The sequence below is a fragment of the Geospiza fortis genome, unplaced genomic scaffold (assembly GCF_000277835.1).
Source record: "Geospiza fortis unplaced genomic scaffold, GeoFor_1.0 scaffold130, whole genome shotgun sequence".
Classification (NCBI taxonomy): domain Eukaryota; kingdom Metazoa; phylum Chordata; class Aves; order Passeriformes; family Thraupidae; genus Geospiza; species Geospiza fortis.
This window is the reverse complement of record NW_005054300.1, coordinates 12,414,636-12,431,344: the sequence shown is the minus strand read 5'-3', so window position 1 is coordinate 12,431,344 and position 16,709 is coordinate 12,414,636. Positions and strand designations below refer to the sequence as shown.

General features: G+C 43.3%; 1 protein-coding gene and 1 long non-coding RNA gene across 2 annotated transcripts in view; both read right to left on the bottom strand.

Annotated features, from left to right (window-relative positions):
* Positions 1-11,620, bottom strand: part of LOC102036233 (neurotrypsin-like) — a 17,027-nt gene extending 5,407 nt beyond the window's left edge. The window contains 12 exon segments of the mRNA XM_014310031.2: position 1; positions 3-42; positions 1,005-1,207; positions 2,234-2,375; positions 2,769-2,947; positions 3,977-4,124; positions 4,450-4,625; positions 5,297-5,420; positions 6,697-6,933; positions 8,132-8,177; positions 10,173-10,363; positions 11,492-11,620. The exon segment at position 1 is cut by the window's left edge and continues 65 nt beyond it. Of these exon segments, the coding sequence (XP_014165506.2) occupies position 1; positions 3-42; positions 1,005-1,207; positions 2,234-2,375; positions 2,769-2,947; positions 3,977-4,124; positions 4,450-4,625; positions 5,297-5,420; positions 6,697-6,933; positions 8,132-8,177; positions 10,173-10,244 (1,368 nt within the window). The 5' untranslated portion in view covers positions 10,245-10,363; positions 11,492-11,620.
* A 1,908-nt stretch (positions 11,621-13,528) lies between these two features.
* Positions 13,529-16,338, bottom strand: LOC102036119. The gene is made up of 2 exons (XR_265245.2): positions 16,217-16,338; positions 13,529-15,087 (listed from the first exon to the last, which is right to left on the bottom strand). It is a non-coding gene; the product is annotated as an uncharacterized LOC102036119 (long non-coding RNA).
* Positions 16,339-16,709: the final 371 nt, after the last annotated feature.

The window sequence follows — 16,709 nt, the reverse complement described above, 5'->3', positions numbered from 1 at the left end:
CCTCCTTGGTGCTTTCTCCATCCACCAGACGCACAGGAGGCCCTGAAGGAGAAAACACATGGGCTGCTGCAAGCAAATCAACCAGAGGGGTCAGGTGTCCAAAACTTGGGCTCTACAGAAAAAGATGAATCCCAGACATCAGTAAGCTTAAAACTAAAAGAAAAAAAGGGGAAAAAATAAAGAAAATAGAGAAGTGTGTCTGTATGAAGACATTTTACCTCTGTGCTGAATCAGAACACTATATACATACTAATTTTTTTAATACATACTGGAAATCATCAGTGGATCATACTCTGAAAGCTGAGTAAAGAGGAGAATAAGAACAGAAAGAAAGTTATTAACTCCTAAGGCAAGAGTTAGACAAGCTTAAACATGCCTGGGAAAAAAATCAATTGAATGATAAAACTATTACATGATTCTAAGCAAGAGAAGAGTTCTACATCCAGGAAAAACAAAAATGTTGGATACTGACTATTTCAATAATAAATGTCTGACAAACTGGAAAGTCTCCTGTAGTAAGGAAAGGGGAGAATATCAGGCATTATATAAATGAGGAAATTATGCTAACTTGAAATACTTTCACAATTTTAATTAGAAGTGTGCCATCCACACAAGGAAGTCCAAACAGCAACCCCTTGCATCTGAAATCCTCCTGTCTTGGCTAGGTGTGGCATTAATGTAACCACACCTAAGTTTCCTAAAAGGTCTAGTTAAAGGGCAATGGCACACTAAAGCAGCCGCTGTCCCTCAGCCCCTGAGGTTTGTTTCAGAGACTGCCTATACAACTCTCTCCAGTTTCCATTTATCTGCTGGTCTGATAGTAGGTCTGGTGGAGCACAGATTTGCGGCTCTGCCCCAATTCAACCATGGCTCATTCCTCCTCAAAAAGCAGACCCCTTATTGAAACAGGACAGGGAGAACTCCCACATCTGCCAGAGCTTACAAGGGAACAGACCAGAAAGTGAAACTTTCCCACTGTTCAGGGCAAGTACAAGGTGAGTTACCCAGGCTGCCATCCATGACCGTGTTGCTTTCTGGGGAACAGTGGACTCCCAGATCCTCAGCATGGGAGCAGTCATGCTGCCCCCAGTTGCTGTGGGGACAGTCCAGGAGAGTCAGCTCTGTCCCCACACATGCCACATCATCCAGTAAGATGAAGCCTTGGCCAGCAGCATAGTCTCCTTCAGAGGCCAGGGCAGCAGGACCACTAGAGGAAGGAAACAGAAAATAACACTGAAACTCCTAAATGCCACAGAAGGACCCAAGCTCAGATCCAAAGAGAAACTCCCCTGCTTAACTATGGTACTGGTGGCCTTCTGACCTAAACCGCTCAGTGGACACACAGGATGGTAACCAAGCACCCTCATATCTTGCCAGCTTCAGTTTTCAGGGAGGCCTCCTCAGACCAGTCAATTTTCTAGTGTTTGGTCAAAGGCACATTCAAAGGCACAGAAGACAAGCAGAGGCTGCTTTGCAGTTATGGCAGGTACATCAATTTGAGGAGGGGCACGCAGAAGAGGCATCAAAAATGTCAACATTTAAGTAATTCTACTTCTTTTTATATGAAACAGCTACCTGGAATTGAACAGCAGAAAGCTGCAAACTTAGGCACTAAAAGAGATGACAAACATAGTATGTAGCTGAACTCAGAGGGAAGAATTTAGTCTTTCTTTCATCTATAAAGTTGAAATTTTAGAAGACAACCCTAATCATGTTAAAAAAAGCCACATAACCCCATTTTACTAGCTCAAAGGCAAGAGTATCCTGATTTTAAATCTTTCCCAGCTCCTACCTGAAGGGATGACAGCTCACCAATGGGCTGAAAATCCCTATTACTACTCTTTTTTGCCCTGATGGTCTTTGTTCAACTACTGAAGGTGATACATTTGGAGCAGATAGGCAATATCCTTTTACTGACAAAGTAGAAGTAACACCTGCAAATTTAAGAAGTGTTAAAGAAAATTGTCTGACTTTGCTGAGGGGTTCATAAGGACAGTATTAAGCCTGTTATCTGCTTTCAAAAGAGGCTGAGGCAAGAGCTAATAGATTTATTTTTGCCCCTTGGAAAGGATGTGGATACCTATTAATCTTTCCTTAATAAGTTGTATAATGGTAATAAGCCTTCTAACAAAAACAGCATTGAAGGATTAAGATCCGGCCTATCCCAGTCAACGGTGATGGAATCTAATCCTGGAAATTAGGAAGCACAGACACTACACACTCTCAGTCCTACCTGAAGCCCAGCTGCCTGCAGACCACTTGGGCAGCAAGGTCTGTCCAGCCATCATCGCACACTGTGCCCCAGTCTCCATTGTAGTAAACTTCCACCCTGCCTTCGCTGGGGCTGCGGCCGCCAGCCAGCCGGACCATGCCCTCTGCAGGGGGTGGGAGAAGGAAAGGGCAGCACTCAGCAGGGGAGAAAAGAAACAGCCTGTGCACCACTGGGTCTCTGTACCACCCATGAGGGAAAGAAACAAAAGAGACAGATGTCTGTGGGTACTCAAAATACAAACGTTCATTGCTTCCAAACATACCCATCTGTCACGGGAGGATTCACTTCAGCCTTTCCACACTACCTGAGCAAAATCATGAGAACACCACTGAGTCTGCCTCTGATCTACTCTCTGCCTCCATATCCAGCAGCCCTTGTGGGAGCCATATATGGAAGCTGTGCAGGATCCTGAACCAGGGGGTTTACCTGCTGAGCAAGCTGAGTAATGTGGGAGTAAGACTGACCGCATGTGACTGGCAGAGCTGTACATCTGTACCTGTGAAAGGGTCACAGGAGACTCCAGCGTCTTCAATGTGGTCACAGTTTTGCTGTCCCCAGTCACTCTTCTTGCACTGATCAAGGGAGAGTTCATTCCCTGAGCACTGCACTTCATCCAGCAGGATTGGGCCAGATCCCTGTCCGTAGTGAGCCCATGACAAGGCTTTTGGGGTCCCACTGTAAACATTACAGATATGTATGCTCAGTAAGGAAGGCCACAGTCCTGTGTCCTCTGATTCTGCCTTGCACAGGGACTCTCCTATGCTAGGTCACTGTCCTCCCATAGATCATCTGTATTTTTGACACAGTGGAGTTGCCAACTGTTAATTGAAATATGTTATTGGAAAGTTTGTGATGAGCCCTTCCAGCGAATAAGAAAAATGTTATTACAACACAAACAGTTCAGACTTCTGCAGACAATGATGTACCATCAGTCTCAGTTACAATCTCATAACAGGCAAAACTCCTAAAGATTGAGGGACCTCAAATTTGAACAATCTATTTTAAATAAGCCTGTACTGATGTGATTTTCAAGAATGCTCCGTATACAATGGCTCCCATGTTAAGCATTGAATAGCCCACAGAAAAATGAGGTGTGGTCTCTCTTGCTTTCCTGTCTGAAGAAGATAAGGGCAGCCAGTGAAACTGGAGGTGTTTAAACTTAACCAAGTAAGCAACTGCAGTTCACATATGAAATCACCATGACAAGTTGTCATTGAGGCCAACAAGATTTGTATTAGGATATATGCAAAAATGTTGAACAGGGGTAAACACAAAAATTCTGAGACAGAAATGTACCTTTTTTTTTTTTTTTTTTTTTTGTAAGCCAGGAAATAATGGGTGGAGATTTGTAGAGATCCTCTCTTCTCAGCTGACTCCTTCTGAATAGGCTTAAAAGGCCTTTTAAATGCCACTGAGGCATAGCTCTGAACACTGTTGGAGTGCCAGGCCTGTCCAACAAAGCCAGCTCTCAGGAGAGAACCTGGAATTTTTTTTTTTTTTTTTTTTACACAGCACAAACCCATAAAACGGACAAGAATGGGGTACAAAATCCCTTTATAGGATGATCAGTCCAGAATTATGTTTCCCAAGGTTTCTGTGTATTTTCTATAGGAAGGGCTGGTAGTATAGTGAAGGGACATGCTCTCATGTTCTTCATTCTGCCTACTTCTATTACTACTCCATGACATACAGCAAGGAAATTACCTGAGTCCCAGCTGTCTACAGACTACTTCAGCATCCCGGTCGTCCCATTGATCATCACAGATGGTTCCCCACTTGCCATCATGGTAAACCTCCACTCTCCCTTCAAAGCTCTCCTTCCCCCCAACTATACGAAGTGGGGCACCTACACCTGTGCTTCAAGGAATGGAAAGAGAGCACAACAGAACAAGACAGAGACAAAGCACATCCAGAAGTTTAGGGCGTAGAACCATTCTCTGGCCAGAGGAGCTCTCCTGATGCTCTCTTACCACATTCTCCCCTCTAGACCCCCCACAAGTACCCGTGATTGCAGCCCCAGAGTGGGATACTGCTGGTCCAGAGATGTCTCTTTAATTGGCTGCTGTGGTGACCAGGAGTTTTCTGCCTGCAGACAAAAACCTGGCTTGATAAAAAGGGGATGTGGTCATAAGCATCAGCCATCTTTGGGAGACTGAGATCTTTCCCTGGAGATTTACCTTCTGGAGGAACACAAGTTACCACGGCACTTCCCTGGTTACAAGCTCCTGACAGATCTTCCTGATAGCCACACTGCAGCAGGGCTTCCTCATCTCCATGGCAGTTTGCTGACTGCAAGTGCAGGGGAACAGGCCACGGTCCAGAATGACTCTTCTTGCCAGCTGTGCCGATCTCACTGGTACAGAGGATGCAACAGAGAATGAAATGCCACGGCACAACTTGATCTTACAAGTTCCCGCCGTTGTTGTGACTCTCCAGGCCAGTTGTGGCATTTCACACCCCAGTGTGCCCAGTTAATTGAAAGTGTATAAAGGGGTGACCATTTACAGTCTAATGGGAAAGCACAAGCAAGCACACAGCACTTCCTAATCCTTTTATGTGCCCACCTACTGCAGAGGAGTTGGTGTAGTCAGAAATTGCACTTTCATTTGAAAGCAACGAACAAACCCATCAACAGACTCAAACACCAAACTATCTGAATCACCTTCCCTCTTTGTAGACCTTATCTCCTTGCTGTTTAAAAGTTTGAGTGTCCAAATTCCAGATACCCAAATTGAGTTCATACTCCTAAAATTTCTGTTAGATCACTATAGTAACTCCAGCTGATGATTATAAAAAGGGAAAGTGATCTCACAGCTCACTTTTCACAGCCTGGAGCATGAAGCAGAAACTATTGTTTTAAAAAATTCTTGCAAATGATTATTGGGTTGGGGGTAACCACAGAAAGAAAACAATAAAACAGGACCCTGGTAAGTGGGAAATTAGACCACAAAACAAACTCCTTTCAGCCAGACCACAGAGGCTGCTCCTTCAAAAGCCACACGAGCATGTGGCTGAGGTTCCCACCTGAGACCTAGTTGCCTGCAGACAACACTGGCATCCCAGTCAGTCCAGTGGTCAGCACAGATGGTACCCCAGAGTCCATTGAAGTACAGCTCCACACTACTGTCTTCAGCCAACCGCACAGCACCTTCCAAAGAGAAAAAAAAACCCAACCAAAACCCAGCTGCTATCTACTGATAGGAGTTTCAGACCAGCAAGTATTGGACTTGCAGGTAGCTGAGCTGAACTGCACTTGGCTTCTTTCATCCTTGTTTTACCTGTGCTGGCACTAAAGTGATGTGCATGAAAGTGTAGGGTGGGGCACCTTCCCAGTCCCAGCAATGGCTGACTGGGAGGATGGTTGGTGTTATGGTCCTTTCAAATCCATGGTAACACCAGCAGGAAATTTGGCTTCTGCAAAAGCTCCTGGATTCTCCTTCTGTGAATGGGGATGATTTTACATGCTATCTTGAAAGAGTGTGTGAAAATCTATCTAATTACTTCTGACACTTCACTGATCTATCTCCACCAACCACTTCACCTGCATGACTCTATTGCTACAGTGTGATGTCTAGCAACAGCAGATGAATCCTCTTTAATTTCTCTAAGAGAAGGAAGTGCCAGTGTAAATACCCTTTCAATTCCCACCCCACCAAAAATTTTACCACTGTTTAGAAGGCACATTTCCTCACTCAGTTTTAGTACTTGCAAAGGACACATCTGTCTGCAGCACCTCAGTACCAGCACACAGCACCACTATACTTATATTCTTCTCTTTAATGAAGCCATCTTTGAAAGAACATCCACTGGCAAGGGAAATTACTGTCAATTCATTTGTTAAACTGGTGTTTCAACTGTTCTGCAAAATGCAGGAAAAGCAAGGAAGGTCAGAAAACAGGACATTTTCAAGAATGCTGCACAGCAGCCAATGCATTGAGAGAGCTCAGCTCCTTGCTTGCCTCAGAGTAAACAGTAGTCCTTCTGCCAGCACTGAGGAAGTTTAACACAAGCCTATGACCTGCCTTGCTACAGAAGATTTTATATTGAAGAAGTAGTTTATATTCGAACTGCTACACTTACATCAGGAATGCTCTGATATGGACCCTAAAGAAGAAGAAGTGGGTTATTTTCTACATAACTGAAACTGTTTTCAAAGTGGCATAAGTTAGCAGTAGGAAAAAAACAAGTCTCCTTGTATGAGAATAAAACATCCATACAACGCATTACAGCTACAGCAGCTTAAATCCACCCCCTACTATATGCAGACGTTCTTCTCCCACACAGGCTAGCCTCTAGTATTAATTACTTCAACAATTCGGAACAGCCTTTGTACTGTGCTTTTTCCACAGGGTGTTCCACCTGCCACTTGCAAGTCTGTGCAGCACACACTGCTGGCTTGAGCCCTGAGGCAGCAGAGCCCTTACCTTGGTTACAGTCACAGTTGGCCCAGCCGATGGCCCCTGACACGAGCCTGTAGAAGCACCAGGGCGTCGTTCCCCCGTCTGGGTTCCTGCAGAAGTTGTGGTCCCCCAGGCCACGGTCTGGGTACTGCTGGACATAATCAGGGAACTCTGCCCAGTTGAGACACTCTGCCCCTGCCTCGGTGACCGCCAGTGAGCCATTGTAGTAGCCAAGAGGTCCCACAGGACACACGCTGGGCACTGGGCACAGGAAGGGAGGGGGTTACCATCACCATCACACACTGAAGCTCAGACAGCATGGGAGACACCATGGTCATGAGAAATACTGCTGGTGTCTGCAGTCTCAGCTGCTGCTTGCTTGATTCAAACTCTATCACTCTCCAAGGTGCTGCTCAAAGAATATTCATAATACTCACTGTCTAAACCACAAATTGATCTGAAGCAATGAACTGCCCAGACAGACCTTTGAAGAGTGTTAACTTAGGGCCCAAACATGACAATTTGAACTGGTTCCCATTACTGTACATGCAATACAGGTACTCACTTTGGAGCAGAACTGCACAAAGCAGGAAGATGGGAAATGACACTGTATTTCATAGCATGTAGTTTCCCTATACACATGAGCAGATCACCTGGCTTATCCGGACTTGGCTAATATATTCGAATTTATTTAGTGGGAAGTGCCAATGTTTCGGTGCCCATGTGAAATATCCAGTGTAAAAATACCCAATAATTAATTTTTTATGGTCCTCAACAAAGGAGAAAACTCTCCATTCATGGCACTGAAATAACAAAGTGGGGAAAAACCACCCAGGTTTTGTGGGCTTTATAGAGTCCATAACATGGGAAGAGTAGACTGAGAAAGGGACATTTACAGCTCTACTCACTAAGGAAACAGAAAGAAGCCAACACTTTCAGAAAACCCTTCTGCACCTGGGGCAAAGAGCAAGGGTACAAAGTAAATTTGCATCATGTCAATTGCCTTCTAGCCACCGCCAGGCCCAGAGGGGGTAAGTGACAGCTGAAGGTTAAATGCAAGGTACAAAAATGAGAAGCAGTTGGAAGTCAGTGCCTGGACAACAAATCATATGTGTGGCATTGACTGGGACCCTCAGAGAGGGTGTCTGAGAATTCAGTAGTTGTTACAGCAGAGGAAAGGTAAGCACAAAAAAAAGACCACGGCAAAGAAAGAGATTAAAGAAAAGAACATGTGGGAGGAGCAGGGAGCTGCAAAAGCATTCGACATGAAGGAACAGAAGTAGTCTGGCCATGTTGGTGAAAGAGATAAACAGGCACTGGGACAAGAGAAAAGATTGAAGAAGTGATAAAAAGAAAGGAAGAAGGCCAGGTAGCAGTGGTTCATCATGCCTATGGTCTCAGATCACCACTGCAGGAAAGAGTCTGCACAATGACTGAATTAATAACTTCTTGTTCTTACCTGCACTCTGCAAATGGTTTTGGTTGGGCTTGGATCCCAGGAAAGCCTGGGAAAAGAAACAGAGCAAAGGCAGAGAGATGATTATCCAATGAAATAAACATGGGCATGTCCTAAAAGCAGCTCAGCTTCAGGCAAATACACCCTAGTAACCAGCCTCTTCCCTGGTCTCCCCATTGCTCCTCTTCAAATACAACCATAGCTCTGTCCACTAACAATAAAATGAATTATTACTGGCCTGCAGAGATTTACCCTTGACCTAAGCACTACATTACTGGACTCTGCTTGATTTTTTTTCCCAACAGAATTGGAAGTCTGAGTGATATGCCTATGGAAAGGAAATCTAGAAGAAAATAATTATTATCATTAAGAAAAATAATAACTACTCATTCTCTCACTGTTTATAGGGCAAGTCATCTACAGCTATAGTAGCAGATATTTATTTACTTGAGGCACAGGATGATGCCCCCAGAATACCTGTTAAAATGGTAATAAACATCCATGTATAAAGTAGGAAACATCCAAGGAAGAAAATCCAAGGCCTTTTGAGGATTTTGTTTTTAATACTAGAAATCATATGGCCTATGCTGTTATTATCTAAATGGGGTTAAACAGCTAAGACCAAAAAAATATGAAACAAAGTCCTCAGAATTCTAGCATCCTGTCTGGCTCCACAACTGCATTTCTTCTTATAGGCAGGTTTTTTCTGGTTGCAATGTGACTATAGGCTGAGAGATAGAGATCTCCGCTCAACCTTCACAGACTCAGAGTGAAAAGAAGAAACTGTACATGCTTCTGCTAGCTCCTTGTAGTTTAATTGGTTTCTAAACGTTCTAAATGAACATTTCTAATACTTTTATAGGAAGAAAGAGTTGTAATTCAGAGAGCAGAGATGTGCAGCTAAAGGATAGCTAAAGGATACTAGCTATTGGTAATGGTTGTGGTTTTCTTCAAAATACAGTAATTTTGCCTCTCTCAGCTTCACCTCTTCCTGGAAAATAGGAAAAGTTATATTTGGAATTAAACCAAATTCACTTCTGGAACAAGCAGAGGTAATTCTCACAGAACCTGACAAGAACAACACCTATTCATGTCAGATATAATTTTCAAATCAATGAATATGATGCAGAAGGTGCTGACAACCATGGCCAAGCTCCAGCATCACTTCCCAGAAGTCAGAATGGGATACTGCATATGGAAGATAAATTCCTGACATGGTTCAGTAGTAGCAGATCAGATGTCAGGTTCATATGCACAAAGGGATGCACAGATAAACACTTTTCAGGCAAAAATTTCATCTGTCTGCATGTATCAGGCTGTTGCAAGCCCACATAAGGGTTTCTGGACCAACAACACTGAAGGACTTACCTGATGATCTCAAAGCTCTTTGCAGAGAGTTGAAAGTGAGCTAAGCTGTACTTTTGTGACTGCACCACAATCCAGGTCCCTCAATCCCTAGCTTTTAGTGCACACCTGCACACACGTGTAAGCCTGCCAGTGATATAAATATGAGAGGCTGAACCTGCTCTTCTTGGACCATAAACAAAAGTACTTCAGTCCAAGTAATAAGCTTCCCTTCTACTGAAAAATTAGTTGCTGCCAGTTTCTGTAGCAGCTTCCAAAATACCCAACTGCTGACCATCGCCACCAATTAAATTCAGTGCAAACAGCCTATGCTGCAGGCATTGTCCCAGGTCTGTGCAGCTATAAATCATCTGTCCACAAGCAAGAGAGACAATCAACAAAGAACAGAAATAAAGGATCTTTCCTGCCAGGGTCACTGCAGTGCATGAGAAACACTGGAAACCTAAGCCAAAGCATCTGCAAGCCCTTGTGTATTCTGCTTTCCCGGTTTATTTCTTTTTCTGGATTTATATGCACAATGAAACAAATCTCTCCCCAAGCCCCCAGTCCTCCCAGAGACCACAACTTCCTAAATGCTCTAGAAAACATTTCCAAGGTATAACAAGATTCACTTACAGTGAAGATATTAAAAGAGCCATGTGACTTCTTACAAGCAGATAGAAAAACAACCTTTTCTTACCTCCACACATCTGAGACAGGATAGCAGACTTGAGAGCTCTACCAGGAGCCCGAGTATTTCGGAGATTTCCATCCCTCGTGTACAAAGTGAGCAGAAGGTTCTTCAAGCATCACATTCTGGTTCAGCTGCCAGGGTCTGCTTTCCCACGCTAGCCGCTCCGCACCGGAGGGAGCGGGGTGCCTTTTCCATTGCTACGCATGGAAAGGGATGTGAGGAAAGGGACCAAAGTTCCCCGCAGCATCTTAGAATTTCACTTTCCCGTTCCTCTCCCCATCTCTTGTCATTGATTCTTCTCTTCAGAAAGGGGAAGAAGAGAGGAGAGAAATAAGGGAACAGAACAAGTCCCCGAATTTCTCTGGCACATTCGGAGGCGAGCACCAGCGCTGGGGCACAGCCCTCTCCTCACCCCGCTGTCCCCTCCTCTCCGCAGCCTCCCCCAGCCACTCCTCTCCTCACCTCTCCTGCAATGTCCTTCCCCAGCTGCCTTTTCCTCCTTTTCCCAAGGCACAGAGGCTGCAGCACGGCAAGGAGCTGCGTCCTATTACAAAGCCCCCAGCAACAGCTGGGAAAGGCAACGGCGTGTGCGCGTACATTTGCCAGAGATTAGACTTCTTGGAAGGAATCTGGACTTTATCCCCCCCCACCGCTGCCTCCTCGATTAGCAGCTTGCAGCTTCCCGAGGTCAGCTCTCCTCAGATTTGAACCCAGGTAAATGGGACCCAGAAAACTCTATGTTAAGCAGCTTCCAGATCTCCCTCGGAAAACCCACAGGTGGCACAGCCCTCTCCAGGGTGCTCCCAATTTTCAGCCCTCCATCTTGCCATCGTGGGTATTGCCAGCAGAGAACTTTGCCATCGAGAGTCTCCTTGACCTTGAGCTATATTTTCCCTCAATTGCCTAGGATGCTTTCCAGAGGGTTAATCATTATGGTATTACTATGAACAATCCTATCCCATGGGGGTCCTTCATATGAATTAGGGTTCAAGGCTACAAGCTTTAAACACTATTAAATCTAAGAAGGCAATTAGGTCATTTGAAGCTATTCAGTCTTGGAAATAATTTTTTGACGCTTTCCTGGTGCAGCTTCTGTGCTCAATCTAATGGGCATTTCTTATATTCTGATTTTGGAGCAATGAATTCGTGGTGTTCTACAGCATGAAATATGAAGGTCACCTTTAGAAATGAGCTCACTTCTGGCCAAGTCTGCTGAATAGCACTTCCAAAGATACCTTCAGCATAAAAACAAGGAACAGGCTGCTAAAAATCTACTGACTTGACAAAAAGCCTCTTTTTTTCCTTCACTTTTGCCCATTACTCACTTCATGTGACAGTTCTGTGTTGCCTCATCCTCAGTCAGTCATCAAAGGCAAGGAAATTTCCCTCCATGCTGGATCTTTTACAGGAGTCACTAAGTGGTAAAAAGAAGCTGTTTCTGGAGTGGATTTGGCCACGAATTACACTCAGTTAATCAGGAGCAAATCTCCTATATCCTCATAGTCAGGGAGGCAGACGATCAGGGCAGCAGGGGATCGAAATAGTTTAGACGCTACATCACACTGTAACTCTCAGGCAGCAGTAACACAAATGAGCTGCACAAAATAAAAAATATGGGACTGTGTTAGAATTTAGAACCACTTACTCCACTGAACACACAAGGAAAGGACATAGTGGAAACAGGAACAGAAATTCTATTAGCATTCAGAGAAAACTAGCTCCTTACTAGAGGTTGTTGATGCTCATTCAGAACTCCATCCCATGAGACACTCCCTGTTCAGGCCTCTGATGTACATGGTTTCACACCTCAAACAGAAGTCTGCACTGGATTTTTCTCATGGTACCTTCTAAGTTGCCTCCCTGTCAAGGCAAAGTTTTCCTAAATAAAGTGATTTAACAGATAAAGTAATTTTAAAGGAAACACAGACCAGTACACCAAAAGCAACAGAAGTCCAAGCCTGTATTCGCTTTCTGCAAGAATGAAGAACTGTGAAGACAGAGAGTTTTCCAGTTGTCTCCTCTCTGGCAGGTACTGTTTTGGAACTACTTCCTTCTTACCAAGACTCCCCTTGTTTTACTCACACATGTAATGACATTCCTTGAGAGAGGTGGATCTTAGATTCTAAAAAGCTTCTCATGACTACTCTCCATGGTGGAGAGGAAGACCTAAAAGGGAACTATACCAATATAACTACAGCAGTTTAGCTCAGTAATGTATCTACAGGTAAGGTAAAACATCCTAAACTTTCTTGTATGAGCAAATTTGAAGTAGTTGTAAATATCTAAATCTGCTATTTAACAGTAGTCACCTTCTCACCATAACATATGCATAGTTCTATTACAGGAAGTCTGTGATTCCCTACAGAGTCTGTCTTGATTTTGCCAGATTTTCCTGTATTGACCCTTCTGAACAAGAAATGCCACCTTCTAAAATGTCCCTGGCTCTCTGGAATTACAATTACATTACCTATTTCTCCTGAACTAGCAGGACAACTGTTCATTAGGACCAGCTGAAATATTAATGCTACATCCACGGTGAAAGCCTAAAAGGAGTAGTTAACAGCAATCATACCCAGAGCTGGTATAGTAGTCAAGCTATAAGGTACAGGAATAAGACCCAAGGAATTCCAGCAGATCTGCTTAAATCCTGTAAATCCGACTTAGGAGGGTAGAACAGCTAGTCAGCTTTTGTTTAATTCTTTCCTCACCACGCAATCACATACAGGTCTCTGCAGCAATGTTCTTAACCAGGGGGGCTCCACACCAGAACAGATTTTTCCTTACCCCCCAGCAACAGCATCATGGGGTGGTGCGAACCCAACTCAGAAAGAACAGTGCTGTTCCCTGTGGGTACACACATGAACTGTTAACGGAGTGATCCTCAATACAAGCATGTCACAGAATGCATTTAAACACCTAATATAAGCTTAATGGTGAGATACAGGAAAACGGCCAGCAGCTGAAATTGCCAAGGACAATCAGTAACTGGAGGGTTTTTGGTTACAACGAAAGAAGGAAAAGAATTCCTCAAGTACTTTTAAAGGAAGCACTGTAAAACCTGGGTGCATCTGAAAAGCATTGCTTCCTTCCTCACAATAAATAAAAGGATCGGAAAACCTTAGCATAGTAATTCCAAGCTTATAGTAGATATATCAAAGGTTAGACAAAACCCCAAACAACTGAATTTGTGAAGCTCACCATGAAGCAGTATAATGCAAAAATAGCTGTTCAGATTAGTGAGAGTAGTGCAAAATTTCAAAAGTAAAAATAGAAAAAGGTATTAAGTGTCTCTGTTACAGCCTCTTACATAAGACTGTTCCTCACAGACACTAGAATTTGGTACATTCAGCACAAGTGCTATCTTAAGAGACGCATAACACTTTTATTCCAAGTTTTAATATGAAGAAAAATAATCATCAACAGAGGTAAATCAGTTCCTCACTCCCAATGTAGCTTATATCCTTCAGAAATGAAGGAAAAGCAAGTAGCATTCTTTTTCACAATGTCTTCTGGACAGAAACTGCAAAATGCCACAGAACCAAAGTGTTTTCCCAAACTCACATGTGGATATTGTGTTCTTACTGACCCCAAGTCCTCTAAAAGACCCAATTATGTCATAATAGCAACAAAAGAATAAGCTACCCTGGATTATCCACTAATAAGCCACTGTAATTAACCACTAAGCAAATGTTGCTTCAGTAACTTGAAAGCCTTCACCTGACCAAAATTTTTGTGATAAACAGGTATCAGCCTGGCGCTCCAGAGGACTCAGCTCCAGCAAACTCTGCAGCCACCCATGGGTAATCACACAGTATGTGTGTGCCTGACACTCCTCTTATTCTGCTTCTTCTACATGCCCCAAAGAATTATTGATATAAATGGTTATAACATTAGTTCTCCAAGACACTGCATTTTCCCCACCAATGAGGTACTGTTCCCAAGAATCTGCCTGTAGTTTTGTGGTACTGCAGTGGAAACTGCCACTCCCCATTCCCCTGCCAATCAAAACTATAAATGAATTACAGTATTTCAATTATCACTCCATGCTTTAACTTTCTCTCCCCCTTTTAGTTTTTTTACCCAAAAACAATGAAACATTTTGTTGTAGATTATGAGTTGCCCAAGTCAAACAACAGTCTTGCTTTATTACAGTACAGATAAAATAATCAAACTTATGTGGCACCATACCTGCCCCACCTGCAAATCAGAGGGTCTAAATCACAAACTTCCATGTTAAAGTTATATTTGATACTTACCATTGTATTATGTATGAACAAGGTATTTTGCTGGAGATTTTTTCTAAATTTTACAGCCTTTTTTTTACAGTAGTGGGAATTTTAAAAATTTCAAGAGCACCAGATTGTGTATACACCCATGTAAGAGTATGAGCCATCATACCATCAATTACTACCATCAATACTATCATTACTAATTCTAACTTAGCTCAGTGTTTGAGCCCAAGCACTTTTTGATAGGAGCTCCAGAGCTGGGCAAGAAGCTTGCACGTGATGAAGTCATGCCCTGTTAGGAAATGCATTTACATGAATACTTAGAAGGTTTTATTTAACAGTGAGGACCTGAGTAGGCAAGCTGAACAACACACTGCAGAAATCCCAACACTGCAAGACCCAAGAGTCTCATGAACAAAATCAGCTGATACTCAAGATGGGTGGTTTTTGCTCTGGAATCAAAACCAGGGTCAAGACCCACACATCCCTTGACATCAAAAAATCACTCAACTTGACTTTCCTTTTTTTTGACCAAGACCCCAACTTTAATTGCTTGTCCACAGTCTCTTTCATAAAGTACATTATACGTAACGTGTGATCTGAGGAAACCTCTTCAGGAGCTTGTTCACTTTGCTTGAAGGCAAATTTCCCCTGGATGACAGGGTGTCCTCATTTTGATTCCTGCGCTCTTTCTGAAAGAGAAGAAAACTCCTCAAAATATTTATGGCTGTTTATTTGCAGAGTTGATGATCATTCCCAGAGACTACTACTAATTGTACAGGGGTTGTTTCTTTCAGAAAAATGCTGCTTCTTTAAGGAACACTTACCATAGCACTTGGCTCAATAATTACAAGCTGATGACCTTTAAATGATGCAATTAATGACTGACATCTTGTGAAGATTACATCCTTCCATATTCTTAGTTAACAATGATATAAACCTCTGTTAACAACCTGGATTTTTTCTTTTTACTTTCTGTTATTTTTTCATCTTTGTTTGATTCTTTGTCATCTACCAAATAAATTGTGGGTAATTTTTCACTTATGCTGTCAAACAGCAACAATAAGTAACTATTTAAATGATGACACTGTTACTGAAAGAAAATGGAAACCTGAAACCAGTTTAAGGACAAGTTTAGTACACATACTTACCTTTAGTCTATTTTGAAAATTATTTTATTTCAAGCTTATCATAAAGTATTATTATAATATGTCAATATATAATATATAATCAGAAACCCCTAATTTTCAAGCAGTATGAAATTTATTTTTCAAAAATGTCTGGCCTTTAAAGTCAGATACAGGTTGGAAAAGACTTCCAAGATCATTGAGTCCAACCTCTGACCGATGGCCACCCTGCCAACTAGACCATGGCACTAACTCATACATCCAGTCATTTCCTGAATGCCACCATGGTAACTCCACCACCACCCAGGCCAGCCTCTTCCAATGCTTCAGCACCCTTTCACTGAAAAAGTTCTTCCATATGTCCAGTCTGAACCTCCCCTAGCACAGCTCAAGGCTATGTCCTCTTGTCACATCACCAGTTACCTGAGAGAAGAGGCTGACCCCCACCTGGAAATTGTAAAGAGCAGTAACATCTCCCTTGAGCCTCTTCTCCAGACTAAACAACCCCAGCTACCTCAGCCCCTGCTTGCAGGAGCCTCTCGATCCTTCACCAGTTTCATTGCTCTTAGTTGCTCAAATGGGTCACAATCAAATCCTTCAGAGAACATTATTCTTACTGGCACACAAAAAATGACTGGAGGCTTCCTCCTTTCCTACTACTAGCCTTTAAGAACATAAAAGAGGCCTTAATTACTTCTGCCTTGGCCACGCAGTCATAGAACGTCCTGATCTCCTCGGCACAAGGCACGTCGTTGAAGTCATTCTGTTTCCAGCAGGCCATCATTACTGACATCTCCGTAATGCACGTTGCCTCTGGAAGGGAAAGACACAACCAGAAATCTCAGGTGTTTAGGATTTCGTGCTAACAACCTCCACAGTGCATACATCTCCAAAGAAGGTTAAAGGCAGGTGAGAAAATCCATAATTCAAGATCCCAGCTTTGCTTTGGGCAGAGAAGTTGTTCCTAACAGAAAGCAAACCGCTGCAGCCATCCAGCATCTGACTGAATTTTTAACGTGTCTGACTCACGTACGACACTAACTTAGGGTTGCAGTGTGAGGAAGCGATCCTTCCCACAGAACCCACGCGGAATTCCATGGCCCAGACGGGCCCCTCCCCTCTTGCCCTGCGGAGCGCAAGGCGCCGCCGAGCTCTGCCAGCAGCGCGGCCCCTCCCGGGGCACAGCG